A 19,901-nucleotide genomic window follows, 5' to 3' on the forward strand; every position below is an offset into this window, starting at 1 on the left:
AAACGAACTAGTTTCATACCCCAATCTGGCTAGGATGAACTACTCTAATACCACTAAATTGTAACACTCTTAATTGCTAAATTTGTCTCTGTAATTAGTAAGAAATTTAAATTTTTAATTAATTTATTAATTGATTCTTTCTCAATCGTGATACAAGAAAATTTAGCAAAATTCTAAAATTTTTATTTCTCACCATTCAATCTGCAAGAAGTTTAGTAATGCTCATAATGAAGGAATTTAAAATATAATCATATGGTTCTCATTACAACACAATTTGCTAAATAAAATGAAATTTGAACAACGGTAAATAATTAACATATTTGATATTACATAAATATATATGAGTTTAATATATATAAAAAAATACATCAAATCCTAATGAGTAGATTACTCCCACACCAAAAATCGTGAGAATATGATCGTGGCCTCGATCAGTCTTCATCAAATCAGCCTTCTATTTCTTCCATCTATTCTTGTGTCAGGTCTTCATCATAATGGTCTCCAATATCAATTGTGACTTCTATGCTGATTATCTGCTCTTAAGTAAAACTTATCGGTATTCCCAAATAGTAGTGGTCATGGAAGGTATATACATAGATCACTGCAATTAGTGTTCTAACCATCCTTCCATATACATACAAACTGAGGGTGTGACAGATCCTACCACTAGTAGGGTAAACAAAGGGAATATTGTACTCTATTGTGATCTCTACAGAAAATATCTCTTCTGATCCATGCTCACTAGCTATAATAAATTGAGTGGCAACCTCTGCCATATCCTAAATTTATTATTTAGCCTACTTTCAAAACTCCACTCAGTCAACCTAATTGGTCTCTGAAGGGTGGTCATTCTTATTTTTTGAAAATGTAAGTAAGGATGAGTCTTCTCTTCATCTCTAAATCATAACCAAAATAATCAATTTAAATTTTTACAACAACAAACACAATAACAAACATATCAGCAATATCCTAACATGGGTACTATAACCACCAAACAATGCAATATGTCATTCTCTTTTCATGTACACACTTCTTCGTGTACTGTGATCATAGTTAATCGTTTCCTCTTGGATTTCATAAAGTCTTACACATGTTAGTGAATAGTTGCCAGTTAGCCCATGCATATGAATACAACACATATAATACTAGGCTTATTAGTCAAAGTACAGTCAGAGCATTAGTCAGAAAATAAGTGTATTGTCTGTGATGCTTTTGCTTTTATTACATTTCGCGCAACCATGAATAATATTCGTCACCTGTATTTCTCCCAAATTTCCAAAATCGGCTCCATCTTCCATACCCTCGATTTATCTTTGTAAATATCCACACTAATTTCTTTCATCATCATATTGGTTGATAATACATTTTTCCTTCATTTATTTCTCATCATTCAATTAAACAAATTATGCCGAAGGTTGAACACCTTCGGACTCAACTCAAATCGTGTATTTTTAATCAACTATATATCATCCATTCAATGATCAATAAAACATGCATAATCTAGTTCATTAATTCAAAGAATCCATTTTAAAACTTATATTTCTAAGATAGATGCATGTAACTACTCATAGAAGTAAAGAGTATATATTTATATATATATATATATATATATATATATATATATATTCACCCTCATCATATAGGTATAGCTTTATTGATGGGACAGAACTTGATTCACCTTGAATGGATGATTCACATAGAAGTTTTGCGTAGAAGATGTCTGAAAAATCAAGTTCTTCCTAAGCACTACAAAGTAGAGTAACTTTTGAGTAAAAAAAAAAATGAAGAAATAGAAGTGAGATTGGAAGCCGGACATGATAATTTTTCATCATCCGGCTCGAGCACGAATCAAACATTTCGAATGTATCCATAGAAAAAATGCATATGTTATCCACACATATAGAAAGATTCCATGTAAGAAAATAAACCTTATTAAAACTTACTAGAAGTCGAAAGGAAAGGATGTCCAAGCTTGGATTTAAGAGAGGTTTTGAAGTGTACAGGTATCTTAACTATGGAAGGGAGTGAGAGAAGTGAAAATGAGATAAGAATGGTTACTTTTCTTATAATCTAAGTTTCAAAATGTCAAAGTTATTTCAATACCCCCCATATTCTAGGATTTTCACTTGAGTGAGATCATTATCGCTTAAGTGATAACTTTTCTCACTTGAATGAGACCATTCTTGTTTGAGCGAAAAATTAGACAAAAACTTCTATACATTTGTTGATATTTTTGCTTGAGCAAAAACCCTCTAGAAAGATCATATTTTGTTGCCCATTCTTGCTTGAGCGAGACTTTTCTCGCTTGAGTGAGAGAGTACAGAGTCACAATCTTTATCCATTCTCGCTTGAACGAGACATTTCGCACTTAACCTAGAAATAATGAAATTTTTTTTTATAGAGCTCTTCCAATTTGAAAATAAATTGCAATAAAAAATTAGAGTGTTACATAAGACAATCATGATAGTTCTCATCAATACAAACTCACAGCCCTAGATATAATAGAGGCAGTTTATATGACTGTAACATAACCACATGTAAATTGTAATGCTTCATCATATATGATGCAATTAAATTATAAATTTATGTTCTCTTGAGGTTGAATAATGTAATGTATGGATCTCCCAATTATACTCCAACTTTCATTCAACATAATTGTCATAGGTAATCAAAGTACGTCATTTCCTACTCAATAAAAGCATAATTAGTTTATAAATAATTTGTTAGCATCCCACGCATTTAGTGTGTCATTTAGGAATGGACTTGCCATGACCCGGTGATGGGTGCATTCATTAGGATTAATAAGGGTTTGTCGATGACATGACTCGATTGCTATGAGCTACTTTACACCATTGAGTCATCCCCCTTTTACCATCCTAAGGTTCTCTTAGAACCTATACACATGCATCCCAAAATTGTGATAAATTGTAGTCTTGACTACTTTCTTCCTCACATGTTATGATGCATAGAAATATTTATTCATTCTTATAATTAAAGTACATCTTAATCCAATCACAATTTCCTTACTCTTCATGTTCATATAACAGTTTAAGAACAGTACCCCATATTTGATCACTTAAGGATACATCTTTCCTTTAACAACATAGAAACATGATTTTTCCTTATTTTAACTAGTTATGTTTATGTTCTAATTCATGTCTTTTGTCATCTCTTTGTTGCACTCATTTATGGTCTAGGGTTTTGTTTGTATGAAAGGGCTTTTAGCCTTAGTTACCTCTTGATTACTCGTGTCCTATTAGTATTACTAGGTTATTTGTTTTATAGTTTCACTTACTTCTGCTTTTCTTGTTACTTCCTACTTTCATTCAATCTCTATACTTAGGACTTAGCTATCTCTTAGCTTTCTAATGCCTCTCAATTTCTCCTTTCTTTATGCATCCCTAGTAATTTCTTAAGTCTAAATGATTATCCTAGTGTCTAGTTAATTATCCATTAACATAGTTTAGTCTTTTTCTCTCACACTTTTTTCTCGATTTTTCCTCTTGTCATTCACAATTTACCTTAATTTAAGTTTAAGTTTTCCTACTCAATGGTTTTAAAGCTTTATTATGCTCTAAGGCTATGTCCCCCTATTGTTTAACATATACTTATATCTCTCTTATTTCTTGCACACTAAGAATCTTATGAGGTTAAAACTGAAAAGAATTTACACTAATTAGATGTTCTTATTCTTTGTCATTAAATGGCAGAATTAGACACATAGTGACACATATCAAAATACACGCATACACCAGGATCTCATACAATTATTTCTCCTACTAAAAGAACAACATCACCACTTCCACACACATCTAGATCACTTATACAACATATCATAATTTAGCACAAGTTCACAAAATATCATGACATAGAATACTCAAATCAAAGAAACCCTTTTCACATAGCATCAAGCAAATTTTGAACAATACTTTGGTCCATCACATTCTTGCCTTATTAAGATTAGACAGATATTTAACAAGCAAACAGACAAATCAAGAAATATACACACATTTTAGTTGACATGCTTATTGCCCAACATGATAAAATGTTACATCCTTTCTAGAATAAGGTCAGTTAAGAGCATTATAGAAGAGAAAAAAAAATGAGATGAATGCTTCATTCACCTACTATGATACAAAACTAGAGAAATATAATAAATTTTTTAGACAGTGATTCATGTTTAACACAAGATTAAGGCCATTATGGTTTCAAAATGTACATTATAGTACAGGTTCAATCAATATTTGCAAAAGTTTTAGTTCAAACTAGGGTATTAGAATCTCAAAATGGGACAAGGTTATCCTTAGTTCAAGCAGCTTATTATGCTCACTCAACGATAAAATATATTCATGTACATATACTATTTTTTTTATTACTAATCTAGACAATCTACACTTCAAGATAAGAGATTATTAGATTTTCCTTCTTATGCAAAATCACAAAACTAGTAAAGTACAACCAATGAACATGCACGAAAAAATAAGAAGTTTCATCTTTCAAACCATGATATTTTAATAAAATTAAAATACTACTTTAATAATGTAAGTTAAAAAATTATATAGCCTAAAATCATGATATTTTTAAAATATATAAAGTTTTTAAGTAAAATTGAAATACTTTAGCTAGTAAATATGTAAAATAAAAAAAATTGTACTAATTTAAATTAATAATATTTTAAAATAATTGAATTTAAATAAAGAAAATAAATAACTTCTTACTTTATACTTCTTCGTTATTTTTATGTTTAATATGGATGAGTTTTTAAATAAAAACAATAAAATCATATAAATACATTATGATATTTTTAACAATTTATTTTATAATTCTTTAATCAGATTTTTAAGGTTTTGATCAGTATTTTTTAGAAAAATAATATTTAAAATTTTAATAACGATATTGTTGTATAATTCTACATGTACCACTAGAAATTGATTAAAATTGTAGGGAAGACAACGAAGATTCTAGTTATGGCCGCCCCAGCTGTGACGAGTTTGCTTTCAAAGATCACATTTCTTATCTCCAGTATTTCACATTGCCTCAAACTGTACAGTGGGAGTGAATGTTGTTAAATTAGATAAAATCTCATCAGTAATAAAATTAAAGTTCATTATAATTGATTTTTATACCATTTTAATTATACAAATTAAAATAAATTATAATTAATTTTTATATAATAATAAACTTAATTATAATCAACTTTAATAAAGAGTAAAAAATAAATTTAAAATAATTAAAAATATGTATTTTTTATGTAAAAATTGATTAAATTAACTTCTATATATATAAAAAATTAAAATATTTATGTAAAACTTTTTAAATTAAAATATATACAATATACAATTTTTTATTCTATTTACATGAAATATCCTATATTATAAGCTTAAACAAGGGAAAAAAATATTTATAGTCTAACAAAATTATATATTTATAATTTTTAATAATTAAATAAATAATTTAATAATTTGAATGAATTGTTAATTTTTTTTAAATGTATACTTAAATTGAATTAAAAACTTTATTTAATATTAAAAAAAGTACTATTAATTTTTAATAATATAAAAGATAAAATTTTAAATATAAGTATTTATAAATTCATATGGCGTTCGTTGGGGAATGCTTTGGTTGGCGTTCTGCTCCAATGGGGCTTCACCCTCCGAGCCTGACATGGTCATCTTCTATCTCCACACCCATCACTTCTTCAACGAAGCACAACGCTCCAAAGCCACGCCTTTGTTTTCGCGTGGAATCGTTGAAGAGGAGCTCGAAACCTACCTCTCTGGATCTCCTAAAGGATCCCAAGAAGGATCTCTCTCGCATTCTCCGAACCGAATCCGCAATTAGAGGCGTCGAGAACAAAGTCAAGTCCTGGAAGCACAAACAGATCTGGCCCAAGTCCATTCTCGAAGCTTTGGATGACGCCATCAAAGCGGGTCGATGGAAGCCCGCTCTCGAGGCCCGTCCTTTCTCTTATTTCATTTACATGTATAATATTTGGATTGAGAGCAACGCAGTGATTTATTGATTTCTTTTATAAGTGAAACCGTGGTATATTGACTGAATTTGGTAGAAAGCTGAAAGGAGTATGTCAAGTGTGAAATTCTGTTATGAACATTGGGGAGTGTTTTAAATATGAACGTTATATCATGTGATGCTTTTGTTTTTCCTGTTCAATTTGCCATTTTGGTTGTCATGCTTAAAAGTTTTCAAATGGATATGGTTTGGGTAAGTTAGTAAAATCTTGCATTTGAGAGAAAATGTTGTTTTGCTTGTTCTCCTAGTGCTTCTGGCCTTACTTCATGCAAAGATAAACTTGTTTTGCAAAACCAGGCGACACTTGGAAGCATGTCATAGTCTGTGTGAATGTTAAACGTGACTGGATTTTTTTACTTTTAGGCTGAGAGACATGACTAGAAGGGATTTTAGGATTAGCTTTTGCCTTCAGTTGTGTCTGAAATATGACTTGTTCCCTTTTTCAGATTTTTGCACTTCTTCGTAAGCAAAACTGGTATGAACCAAGATGCCGAACATATGCAAAGCTTTTGATGATGCTCGGGAAGTGCAGGCAGCCTGAAGAGGCTTCTTTGCTCTTTGAGATCATGTTGTCTGAAGGTCTTAAACCTACTGTTGATGTCTTCACTGCTCTTGTAAGTGCTTACGGTCAAAGTGGTCGTCTTGATCAGGCATTTTCTACTGTAGAAGATATGAAATCAGTTGTTGAGTGCAAACCAGACGTATATACGTATTCTATTCTTATCAGTTGCTGTGCAAAATTTCATCGTTTTGATTTAATTGAACGTGTTCTTGTGGAGATGTCATATCTGGGCATCCAGTGTAACAGTGTGACATATAATTCTATAATTGATGGATATGGTAAGGCTGGCATGTTTGAACACATGGAAAAATTGTTGAATGGTATGATTGAAAATGGGAAATGCCACCCAGATGTTTTCACGCTGAATTCTTTCATTGGAGCATATGGTAATGGTGTGCAAATTGATAAGATGGAAAAGTGGTATGATGAATTTCAGCTAATGGGCATTATGCCAGACATAACAACATTTAACATGATGATAAAATCCTATGGCAAAGCAGGCATGTATAAGAAGATGAAGTCTGTTATGGATTTCATGGAGAAGAGATTTTTCACTCCAACAATCATAACATATAATACTGTTATTGAGGTGTTTGGCAAAGCTGGAGAGATTGAGAAGATGAATGAACACTTTTTGAAAATGAAGCATCTAGGAGTAAAACCAAATTCTAGAACTTATTGCTCACTTGTCAATGCATATAGCAAAGCTCTGCGAATTGATAAAGTTGACTCAATCATGAGACATGTAGAAAATTCTGATGTAGTATTGGATACTCCCTTCTTTAATTGCATAATTAATGCTTATGGTCAGGCTGGTGACTTAAAAAAGATGGCAGAGTTATTCATGGCTATGAAAGAAAGAAAATGCGAGCCTGATACCATCACTTTTGCTTGCATGATTCAGGCTTATAAAACCCATGGCCTGACTGAAGCTGCCCAAAGGTTGGAAAACATAATGATTTCTGCCAAAGATAACATAGGTATGTTGCAATTTGTTTTTACTTGTTCTTTGATGCCTTTCAATGTTTTATTTGTTTTGGTCCTATTGTGCATGGTAGAGAACACCCATTAGTAGTTTGTTTATATAGATTACCTAGTTTTTGATTAATTAGTTAATTAGTGGGCTTGTTAGTTAGTTAGGTGAATGAGTTTGAATATGGCATGTTGCCTATAAATAAGAGGAGTTGAGAGGAAGATTTTATTAGGTGATTTGAGAGGAAATGTAGTTTGTTGTGGGAGAGCTCAAGCCTCTCGAAAGTCTTGATAATCAACAACAACAAGTCTTATCCCTCATCAGTCAAAAATCAAATTTTCAGAAAATTAGTAAATCAAAAAGTCTTTTTTAAAAACTTCGTCCAAAGTTCTTTTGGGTTCCCCTTTTTATCAGATTAAGAGTCATGCAATCCACTCTCTTTATTAATGTTTCTAAAGATCTTTTCTGCACAAACTGAACTACTTTAGACAATTTTCAGTATATTATTCCGTATCTTATCCTTTCTCGTGTGTCTACTCATCTACCTTAGCATGTTCATTTCTATCATTCTCACTTTCTTCTCATGTTGTTCCTTTAAGACACAACATTCGTTGCCATATAGGATAGCTAGTTATATTGCAGTATGGTAAAACTCTTCTTTCAATTTGATAGATACTTTACGGTTGCAAATAACTATTGATTCCTTTCTTCATTTTAACCACTTAATTTGTATTTTGTAAGTAACATATTTATTGATTTTTCCATCATTCTATATAGTCAATCCTAAGTACCTAAATTTGAAAACTTATGATAATAATATTATCTTCAATTTTAACTTTCAATTCATATTTCTCATATTGTTTTTTTACTAAACCTACAATGCATATACTGTCTTACTTTTACTCAAGCAAAAACTTTTAAATTCTAAAGTCTTCCTTTGTAATTCAAATTTAGCATTAACTTCTTTTGAATCTCCAACCCACATCATCTACAAAAGGCATGCAGCGAGCGATAATTTTTTGTATATCACTTGCAAGTACATCTAAGACTAGATTAAACAAGAGCTTAAAGCGGAGCCTTGATGTAAACCTGTTCCTATTAAGAAGTTCGTAGATACATCTTCAGAAGTTTTCACACATGTAGTTACCCCTTCATACATGTCTTGTATAGCCTGAATATATGTTATGCGTACCCCTTTCTTTTCTGAAATTTTTCATAATACTTCTCTTGATACTTGATCATGTCTTTTCTAAGTTAATAAAAACTATATGTAAGTCCTTTTCTTTGTAACGATACTGTTGTATCACTTTTTGTAAAAAATATATAGCTTCTGTCGTAAACTTTTTTGGTATGAAACCAAATTGATTTTCTGTAATCTTAGTTTCTTGTCATATTCTATGTTCAATCACTTTTTTCCACAACTTCATAGCATGACTCATAAGTTTAATCCTTTTATAATTTGCACAATTTTGAAGATCATCACCCTTGTTCTTTTATATAAGAATCAAATTGTTCTTCCTCTTTTTATCTGACAAATTTTTAGATATCAAAATGTCGGTAAAGAGCTTAGTGAGTTACTCTAGTTTTTGTTTTTTCAAACTTTTCTAAACTTCCATAGGGATATTTATCAGGGCCAACTGTTTTACAATTATCCATACTCTTAAGAGTCTTAAGAGTTTCTTTTACTTTTCCAACTTGAATCTTAAAGTAATATACCAAATTTAGATAATTCATTTTGCACTTCTAATCCTACTATATCTTCATTTATTCTGTCCATTGTTAAAAAGTTTATGGAAATATTTCTCCCATTTGTCCTTGATGCTTTAATCTGAAACCAAAATTTTTCTTTTTTTTCATCCTTAATACATCTAATTTAATCCAAATCTTTAGATTTTCTTTCTCTACCTCTAGCATGTTTATAAATCTTTTTTCCCACCATTCTTTGTCCCATGATCTTGATAGAACCCTCAAAAGTCTTAAAACATACTTCACTCACTGCTTTTCTTGTCTCTTTTCTTGCATTCCGATATCTAGGCCAATTTTCAGCATTATTTTTTGTATACGAAGTTTTGAAACTCATCCTCTTCTCTCTAATCTTCTCTTGTACACTTTCATTATACCACCATAAATTCCTTGTCTTTAGGTCAAAACCTTTTGATTCACCTAAAATTTTCTTAACAACTTTCGTGACCTTTGTAACCATATTATCCCAAATGATGTTGGCACTACCTTGTGTTGCCCAACTATCCTCTTTTACTAAATGCTTCTAAAAGCCCAACTGTTTCTCACCTTTAAGTAGCCCTTACTTAATTCTTGGAATACTAAATTGTTAAATTCTCTGTTTACTAGTCTTAAAATAATTATTAGTCTTAGAGCGAACATCAAGGACCAAGACCCTGTGTTGTGTAGTAAAGCGCTCTCCTAAAATCACTTTACAATCTTTGCAAATTCCTTTGTCTAGATTCCTCACCAAGAAAAAGTCAATTTGCAACCTTGAAACTCTGCTCTTAAAAGTGATAAGATGTTTCACCTACCTTTTAAAACAAATGTTCATAATCTTAAAATCGTAGGACATTGAGAAATCAAGGATAAATATTCCTTCCTCATTTAACTCTTAAAAACCAAAACCACCATGGGCCCTTGAAAGTCTTGGTAATCATTTGCATTATTTTCTCTTAATAGAATTAGAAGCTTTTCTTTCTACAATTCTGATCTAGTTTTATCAACTGGTATCCGAATTCCAATCTTTGAGCTGTGAGTATTGAGTTCTTGAAGAAGATTCCAACCATTTGATGGAAAGGAGGCCAATTGGTGGGCTGATCCAGGTTGAGCAGTATTTTGAAGCCACTAGAATGCATGAGGAAGAGAAGCTATCAAAGGCAGCAAAGGCTCTGAGAGGTGATGCTCTCAACTGGTGGCTAGCATCAAAATGTTGCTACCAATATGCAGACTAGTGAACATTTATGAAGGCATTGATGTCCACCAATATGCTCTCAACCCCTTTTCTTATTCATAGGCAACATGCCATATTCACACTAACTAACTAACCCACTCATATAACTAACTAACTACTTGATAACTAAGGTTTTGTTTGGGAGTTAATTTTAGGACGCAAGGAATAAACTTATTTGATGATCCCTTGTTTGAGATTTTTTAAATGAGAGGGGGAGTTTTGATATAACCTTCAAAATCCTCCTAAACTCATGTTTTTAAGTTCCCTTAAATTGATGGATTTTTTATTTTATTTTTTTATTAACCCTTCTTTTTCCTCCCTTACCTCTCAAACCCTTCCCTTCTGTTAGGATGTGTAATGAGAGTGAATAAGGACAGTTATTAGTTAATAGTTAGTTGCACTAATTAGTTGAATAAGGACAGTTATTAGTTATTAGTTAGTTGCACTAATTAGTTAGGACAGTAACTATAAATAGGAGAAATTATAATTTATAGAAGTGAAAGGAAAGATCCTTTAATAGGAACAGATGACAGAGCAAAAAATTATGATCAAACGACAGTACTATATAATATTGAATGCGTATGAATGAGCAAAAATGCTTTACAATATTTTCATATCTTTTCCAGAGTCAGTGACTCCTCCAGAGACTATCTCTCCTCTAACTAACTCACCACCAACATCCCTCTCCCAATACAATCTCTCCCCTTATATTCTCCCCCCATAACAAGTCATACCCTTCTAACTAACTAATCATTAGTTGAAGGGCCCACCTTCTTCCTCCTTGTGTAAACCTACCACACCATGGGCCTTACTAACTCTCCTTCTGCAGGCCCATCACTCTCTTTTATACTACTGCCCCTACTCAGTATCCTGTCATCCTTGGTGAAGGGGAAACCCTTGGTAATAATTTATTCTTCATTTTCTATTCTGTTTTGCAATAAAGTTCTATTTCTTTAATTTTTCTCTAGTTTCCATTTTTTTCCTTTGGGTTTCCAACATCTTTGCTCTCCCTCCAAACTCCCAAACAAAATCGAAGTAATCTATTTAAACAAACAAACTCCTAATTGAGGTTACCTAATAATACTTCCCTCTCTGAAGTTTCACCTTGTCCTTAATCTGAAGGATTTCATAACTGCAGCAGGGTCCCAATGTCTAAAGAGTAACAATTGACTGTCTCCTTACCCCTTCATTAGAGATGCAACAGTAGCATAAGTTCCCCCATCAAACACAAATGAGCCATGGCCAGTGACACCTTTTGAATTTTGTCTCATCCCCATAATTTCTTCAAAAGCACCAATTGTACAGCCAAACATAGTAACTATATTGCATATTCCCTTCCCCCTCTTGCTGCTGCTGTACTTACAGGACCTTCATTCTGCTTTTGTATTTCATCTATCGGTTTTACACATCCCAACAACAACACAACATAGGCAAGGTTTGTTGTATTCTTTATCTGGATTTCAGTAGTGACATGGCCATTAACCCTCAACCTCATATAAATTCCACCTATCCTAGGAACTTCGAATCTTGTCATTGCTCCCTTCTCCTCACTAGTTATGCTTTGGCCATGAAATTGTGGAATGATGATTTGATCAGCTTTCATCTCCATCACTGGAGTAATCTTGGCCTCCACACATGCACCACAGTCCGGTGGTTCACATAGTGGCTAGCTTGTCCGCCCCACTTGAGATGCACCATTTTGTTACAGCTGTTGACCCACCCCACTTCACAGGAGAAATTGAATCACGTGGATTTGGTAGAGGCAGTGGGTACTGGGCTGTTCAACTGCCCAGACCTGAACCCTCCATTGTTGTCACAGATCAGTCCCAGGCTCTCTGCTCATGCCAAAGATAGGGCTTCCCTCAATCTTTGCTACTTCTTTGCAACCCAGAGAAAGACCCTCCCTTTTTCATCTCTGCAACTGTGGTTCTTGATCTCAAGAACTTCATTTTTACTTTAGTTTTCTGATTCTTTTTCCAAAATGTTGTAGGGTTGTTTTTGTTGGGCTTCTCCCAATTATTGTAGCTTTTTATGTGTCATTTCTTGTACTTGAGCAGCTGGTTCTATTTTCTCCAAGCCTTCATCTTCTGTTCTGTTTTCTTGCACCCCATGAATTGTCATCCTTTTCTGTTAATAGAAACTTCTTTCTACAATTCTGATCTAGTTCTATCACATTCCTTGGTGTCTGATTGTATGCACCTTTTGAGGCTAGACAAGCCTTTTTATCCTTTCCTTCTATCAATATTTTCTTAGCTTCTGTAGTTCCCTTTGTGATCATCACATAGGATAGGAGCCAGCGAGCCATCAATACAACCTGCATTTAACTGCATCACTCTTTCCACGGTGCCCCAAGCTTCTTCTCTTAATGTTGTTATAATCCAGTGCGATTATGATATATCTTTGATGTAGTAGTTTTTGGTTCTACTGTTTTGGCTTGCACCTCCACGTGCAGGTCAGCTATGTTGATTAATACTAGATGTCGAACCAAGTTTTTAGAAAAACCATTTAGAGCTAGTATATATTTTTCTTATTTGAGTTTCTGTCCTCAAATTTTTTTTGTTATACCTCTATCCTTCTATTACTATTATTTCTTTCATTTATTTTGCTCAATGGAACCTCTATTCGTTTTCTTATTGCATGACCAAACCACCTTCAACTCACATTATCCTTTTTCCCAATTTTGGGTCTGTGGGAATAATTTGGGCTTGGGTTTAGACTCGGGTGACCCAACAGTTGGGTTAATTTTTTGTTTGGGTTGGTTTTTCAGCTCACATAAAATTAGGCGTGAGCTTGGTTTTTGAGAGATGACCTAGTTCAACTTTGTAAAATTTGATGTCTACTGAGTCATTGCATCGATAATTTATGTTGGAATGGAAGTATATTCTTTTTAACGGGTTGTATAATAGCTGTTAATAATTAGGATTTGATTTGTTTACTTTTGTAGTTTGCTGAAATTAGAGATTATATAACATGTTTTATACATCTAATCATATTGATGATATCCTTCAGCAGTTTATATATTTTTTCTCTCTTTTGGTGATGTTAAGGGTGGAAAATGGAATCGTTTGGATAAATTTTGAATTGGATTATAATCAATGGGTAAAAAACAAAGCACTAGTTCATTTATGATCCATTAATTCATTACAAGAGTATCAGAAAAATCTAATCCATTTAATAAAAACCATCCAACCTGTCCATTAATAATTTTTTATGGATGGATATCCAACCCATCCATTAAAAGTATATTGTGTAATATATAAGTTAAAAATATAATTTTCTATTAGCAAGGGCAATAGTCCCCCTCCTAGGACGGCAGACCATTTGGTTCTCTTTGTCTTCATATAATTACCTTTTTTCTGCATAGTAATGCCTCTGAGTTTTTCTTTTCCCATGAGTAATTTATTTATCAGCTACACATGACACACCTTACCAAATGTTTGATCAACAGGCACTGAGTTAATTGGATGCTACGACGGTTAATTGTGATTCAAGACTTTCACAATTCTAAATATTTTCTATAGTAATCCTGACTTGGAAAGCTTTGAGAACTTTAGCAGGTAAACATCGAATCTTCATACCTACATGATTATTCTTAATAAAGTCATTGTCAATTTAGAATTCATTTGCTATATTATGTTCAGGAGATAGCTTCTTACTTTTATGCATAGTAGTTGTATAAAAAAAATATAAATTATTTAAATGTAAGTGATACATTCATGTGTTATACTGTGCCTATTATTCTTTGATACATATATGAATTGAATGAAATCCTTTCAAATGAGGATTTTTGACAAGTTCTATTTCTGAAGATGTAATTGCATTTGATTAAGATATTCTGTAATAGCATAGCTCTCATTGAATTCTCTCTTTCATTCTTACAGTTCCTTTACATTCTACTATGCAAAAATTCATTTTAAAGATAGAAACCTATTGAAGCTGATAGTACTCTGAAGTCTTAAATGTAATCTGAAATTCAAGTCAATGAAGTTACCATAAAAACTATTAAACACTATCAAACAGCTCAATAAGGTTTGAGAAGGTACCCTTTGACTGAAGATGATTCCCATCATTTAAATAGAGTTTCCGTCTGTTGATGCTAGTATTTTTGGGTAACACCCTGTTTAGTTCATTTTAGAGAAAGTTGTTCTACTTTCTTTTAGTTGTTTCATGCTAAAATCCCATGATTCAGATTTTAAGATTATTCTTTGCTGGTGAACCTCTGAAATTAGAAAATGTTAAAGGGTCTGCATTTCACTTGATTTTTAAGTGAGTTTTATAGAATTAATATTTCTTCCTTTTAGGGTATAAATGTTACCCCGCACACTATTAGGGTAAAACTCAAATTGATTTAAATGGTTGTTCCCACTGAACGCTTCTGTATCTTATTTAGCAAGACTAATTGTTTCTCCTCTTGTGAGTCAAATGCCTCTGCTTCCTGTGGCCTTCACTAATCAAATTGATTTGTTGAGTCTTATGTATAGGTACAGTCTTTTGCATCATCACCCATAAACTTTGCTGAATTGGGAAATTTGTATGTCCTCTGCAGGGAATCTAATATTGTTAAAGATTATGTCATCGGAGTGCACATTACACGAAGATATAAAATGTTGAGTTTTTTGTCATAATCCGACGAATAGCACTGATCCAGATTCACTCAGTGTTCTGCACATCATGCACAAGACTCAGTCAACCAGTCATGTTTGGAACGGAATACATACTCCATAGTCCACAAGTACTAAGAATACTTTCCGTTCTTTGGGGAGTAATCCAAGTTTGTATCGATACACGCGCGCACACACACCAGAGGTGTGAAGTGAAACGGGGTCAAGTAAAGAAAAGAAAGAAACTAGGGACGTAGACAAATTGCAAAGATAAAATAAATATGCAAGAAATTCAAAGTGAATTTTTTTTTTTAATAAACATATGGTTTAAGAGCCTTGGAGATCTAGACCAGTTTAAATCATAAATAAAGAATATTGGAGTATTGAACTAGTAAGGACGGGGGAGAGAAGAACATTGAGTGGGGATAGTCTCCACGGATCGGTTGGGGGAAGAGGGAGAAATATAGGAGACTCTTGTTAAAGAAAAAAGAATGCTTACAAATAAATATCGTAGCTTCTCTCTCTACTCTCTCTATGACTGATATTTGAAAGGGTGCTTTGCATCATGTTTTAGCACACTTGATAAATCCTAATATTTCTACTGTACAAGTAACGCTGATCGAAACTCTAGCTGTACTGCTATTGTACAGGTACCATGACCAAAATTGTTTGAGGTACAATGATTACATGAAACATGTCTTCAGCTATACTAGATTGATACCACCATAGTAGCCGTCTTCATCCTAGTATTGATGTTATTGATGAAGACGAGCCAGGGGTCTTCTCTTTAAGGAGGACTCAACTTCATCTCCTTGAAGAAATCTTATAATATTCTTTAAATTATTTGCAAAACTTTGTATTGGTAGGCTGCTGAAGTTTGATCATTCTGATAGAGAAACATACAAAACCGTCACCACTTGACATAGGAATCTCTTTGAAAAAGTGAAAAATAATTAGGGTCATGAGATTACCCATGGTAACAAAAAGTTTGAAAATAATCTCACGTCTAGAGGAATCAAGTTGTCTTGCTTAATAATTTTTGTAAGGTTTGGAGTCCTTCAAGAAGAATCTTTGCAATTAGTCAAAAAAAATTCCAATGGGAATAAGTATTTATTTATTTTAAATAATTAACCATGGGTGGCTGTTATATTTATTTTTTAGCCAAAATATTTAGTCTAAGCGTCAATATAGCTGCAATAATTATTTCCAATACGATCAAAATTTTGGGTAATTTTGTGAGATTGTTGTTTTTCTTTTTCTTTTTTTTCATATACTGTTAGATGTTAAAACCTCTAGAATTGGATGGCTAAGTGGCTTATGGTTGAATGGTCTTTTGGGTCTTTATAGTGGCAGATCGAGACAAAATTTGAGTCTACCAAAATAAATTCATGAATTGGTTTTCTTCTATTGGCCGAAGGTTCAAAGTGAAAATCTTAAGAGAAGATTTTTGTGATATTAGTCTTGCCCTATTTGGACAATGATAAAATTTATCTTTGGAGATATAATGTGTTTTGGGCTTTTATTTGGAGGAGGTTGATTGGGAAGCAATTTGTTTTGTTCATTGACCAGTATTTGGTTTTCAGCGAGAATGAATGAGGAGCCAAGACTTGTTCTAGGGTGAACAATTTCATTAATATGGGGAGCATAATGAGTATCTTCTAGAGGTATTTAATTAATAATATGTTAAAACATTCTAATGCCGACTATGACTCTGGTTTGCATAAGACAAGTTAGTATCTTTTGGCATGGTCGACGTCATGACACTCAAGTAGCTAGCCTAAGTTATTTGTGGGCTTTGCATAACATAACCCTGAGGTCCTTGTACACTTCATTAGAGTGTAGCTCACATATTCACTTGAATGCATGATCAAATATTATAAGAAATTCACAACTAATTATTAATGATCAATAAGAACAATTTCTAATAAATTAGAATTAAGAGTAACAAAATAGAGAACTTTTACTATTATCTTTTACAATAATAGGCATTCTATACATAAATATTTATAAATACAGTATTTATAATCAAAACAATGATATTTTTGTAAATTAATAAATAAATATTTAAGATTATTTTATTCATTTAAAAAATAATTTTTTATGTTATGCCAAATTACGATTTGGCATCTATCTATTATAATTTAATTGGCTAAATTTTTTTAAGCACTTTTTAAAATTTTCATTTAAGTAATAATTTATTATAGACATAATCTATATAACGAAATTTTTTTACTTTAACAGTTAATTTTAAGATTAAATCATCTAATTTAATTAACGAAGGGAACGAATTAAATTTATCATAAAAAAATTACACTACATCGTAGACATGACAAAAATTTGCATGACTTAAAAAGAAGCCAACACTATATAAATGAAAAGGTTTATGTTTCAAATGAAAAGGTTAATCAATTTTTTTTTTTTTATATTTGAGATCATAATATATTTTTTTTATAAATTATGAAATTTTTACTTGGCTAGGACCATGTTATTCCCAGACAACATGATAATTGAAAATTGATAATTTTCCAAAGTGACTGTCAAGATCCAATCTCACTTTCATTTAATGTTGTAGAAAAATATTTTGGATAAAACATTGTACATCAATAGACTCAAGAAACAAACATAATGTCTTGAAATAAATTATATTTTATAATATAAATCAATTTACAAGAATTCTATCTGACTCACCATCAAATACTATGAAGGTGGTGGAATCAACTCCATCAACAATCCTTTTTGAAATGTTATACTTTTATATAATAATATTAACATAGTATAAATAAAACGTTAGATGTAAACCCTTCTTCTCACATCTGTACAAAAAACAGTTTTTTTTTTTTTAATGACAAGAAACTTATGTGTTATCACTCTTTTCATAATTAAAACAATTATAGGGTCTAGTAATTTGAAAATATTTTTTTAGTAGAAAAAATTTATATAATAAACTAATATACATACTCAATTTTCAACAATTAAATTTACAAAATCTGGATTGTAACATCTCTAATTTATTATTTTTAACATATTTTATAATATTTTTATTCATGACTGTAAAGTAAGAGTGAGTCAGAAACTTTGCTGAGCAAAATAAGTATAAAAATTAAATTAGAAGGAATTGAACTAAATTTATCATAATTAGGTGAAATATAGGCATACGCATATATTAGTATGAAATTTAAGCCTATTTTTTGGGGAAAAAAAACTTAATTTGAGGATTTGATATCCTAATTAAATTAAACAACATTCCAATATTAATTTTTAAAGGGTTTAGATAAATTTACATATTAGAAAATCTTTAAAATAAAATTTAGACTCCAACTAAGACTAGTATAGACTAATATGACCAATGTGACTACTAGTCTAAATAGGATTAGTTGGTAAAATCCTAAGATGAATTTTATTACATAAGAGAAAAGACTTATACTTTTGGTTAGTCCAATCTTAATAAACCTAAAAACTCATTATATTTGGTGGAAATATTTTAGAAAAAAAAACTTGACTAAAACTTATTGATTTTTTTAAAATTTAAATTCTAATGCAAAAATTCTATTGACTATAATAATGTGCATCTAATAAATCATATATTGTGATGATGGAAACAAATGACATGCTCAAATTAGCTTTGTATACCTTCAAAATTCAGCAAAAATTAAGAAAAAAAAATTAGATACTAAGCTACATTTATCCAGCCTTTAATACAAAATTATCACCAAAACTTGTACCTTAACCTCAAAAGCAAGCAAATCAAAATAGGTTCATATTAGAGGTATAAATCAAGAGCAGAGTAAGGATTTATAGTAAAGAAAAGGAGAACAACTCAAGAACTGAAATCAAGAACAAAAGTGGAAGTGATCAATGTAGTTAGTATCGCACAATTCGTGATATGATACATATTAGACAATGCGATTAAGGAACAGAGCGATACAAATTGTATGGGAGTATTGTTTTTGTCTAGAATAGTTGTCGGAATCACAAGATTTAGTCCTAAATCGCGATTATCATGGGCAGCTTACGATTTAGCTGCGAGTTCACTAAAAACTCTAACAAACCTTTTTTTTTTTTTTGTTAAAATTGTTGTTTCTCCTTAATAATGCCTCTACGAGACCCACCCAACAAGACCCTTGTTTTATATTGAAAGAAAATTCTTATTTTCTCTATTCCTGTGTTGTGCTCCTCTTCTCCACACTTTCTCTTATTTTAGTTCTTTTTACTTCAGATATTTGGTGGTTCCTTCATTTATTTTTGGTGGTCCCCTCAAGTTCTTTCTTATTCACGCGCTTTGCCCCTTTCACTCTCCTGCCTCTTCAATGTTTTCTATTTTGTATTTGTCTACTCCTAATCTTTTTGTTTGTTGTTTGTTGTTTAGAGAGTCTAATGGATCCTACTAAAAAATTATAAGAAAGTGATATCACGTGAAAACATAATGTAAGTGCCTATACAAGTATTCTAGATGAGGTAAAGAAGATATTCATAAAAAAATATTAGAAGAGAAAGAAAAGAAAAAAAGGTGAAAATAGCTTGGAGTATTTTGAAGAAGTTGCAACCCAAGATGCAAGTGGTCATCAAAAGGGAAGAATGAATTCTTTTGTTAACAAAGAAAAGGAAGGGACATCTAAAGCTCTAAAGCAAACAACAATGAATACAATGTTCAAAGATAGAGATGTTGTCATTCAAGAAATTTGCAAATACATATATGCTAATGCCTTATCATTTAATTTGGTAAGAAGTTCCCATTTTATTCAAATGTTGAAAATTGTTAGAGAATTTGGTAGGTTTAAAACC

The 19,901-nt window shown here is 31.6% G+C and overlaps 1 protein-coding gene across 3 annotated transcripts; it reads left to right on the plus strand.

Moving 5' to 3' along the window:
• The first annotated feature begins 5,608 nt into the window (after positions 1 to 5,608).
• Positions 5,609 to 16,347, plus strand: LOC113854713 (pentatricopeptide repeat-containing protein At3g53170). Of its 3 annotated transcripts, none has more exons than XM_027485887.1 (4): positions 5,609 to 5,982; positions 6,477 to 7,572; positions 13,967 to 14,075; positions 15,065 to 16,096. In XM_027485887.1, the coding sequence occupies exons 1-3, from the start codon at positions 5,935 to 5,937 to the stop codon at positions 13,996 to 13,998; spliced, it is 1,176 nt and encodes a 391-aa protein (XP_027341688.1). In that variant the 5' UTR covers positions 5,609 to 5,934; the 3' UTR covers positions 13,999 to 14,075; positions 15,065 to 16,096. The 3 variants fall into 3 exon arrangements, with proteins under 3 accessions (XP_027341688.1, XP_027341686.1, XP_027341687.1); XM_027485885.1 differs by having other exon boundaries at positions 5,615 to 5,953; positions 15,065 to 15,982; XM_027485886.1 differs by having other exon boundaries at positions 5,616 to 5,953; positions 15,000 to 16,347.
• The last annotated feature ends 3,554 nt before the right edge of the window (positions 16,348 to 19,901 follow it).

The sequence above is a fragment of the Abrus precatorius genome, unplaced genomic scaffold (assembly GCF_003935025.1).
Source record: "Abrus precatorius isolate BTA unplaced genomic scaffold, Abrus_2018 Scaffold11, whole genome shotgun sequence".
NCBI classification, from domain to species: Eukaryota; Viridiplantae; Streptophyta; class Magnoliopsida; order Fabales; family Fabaceae; genus Abrus; species Abrus precatorius.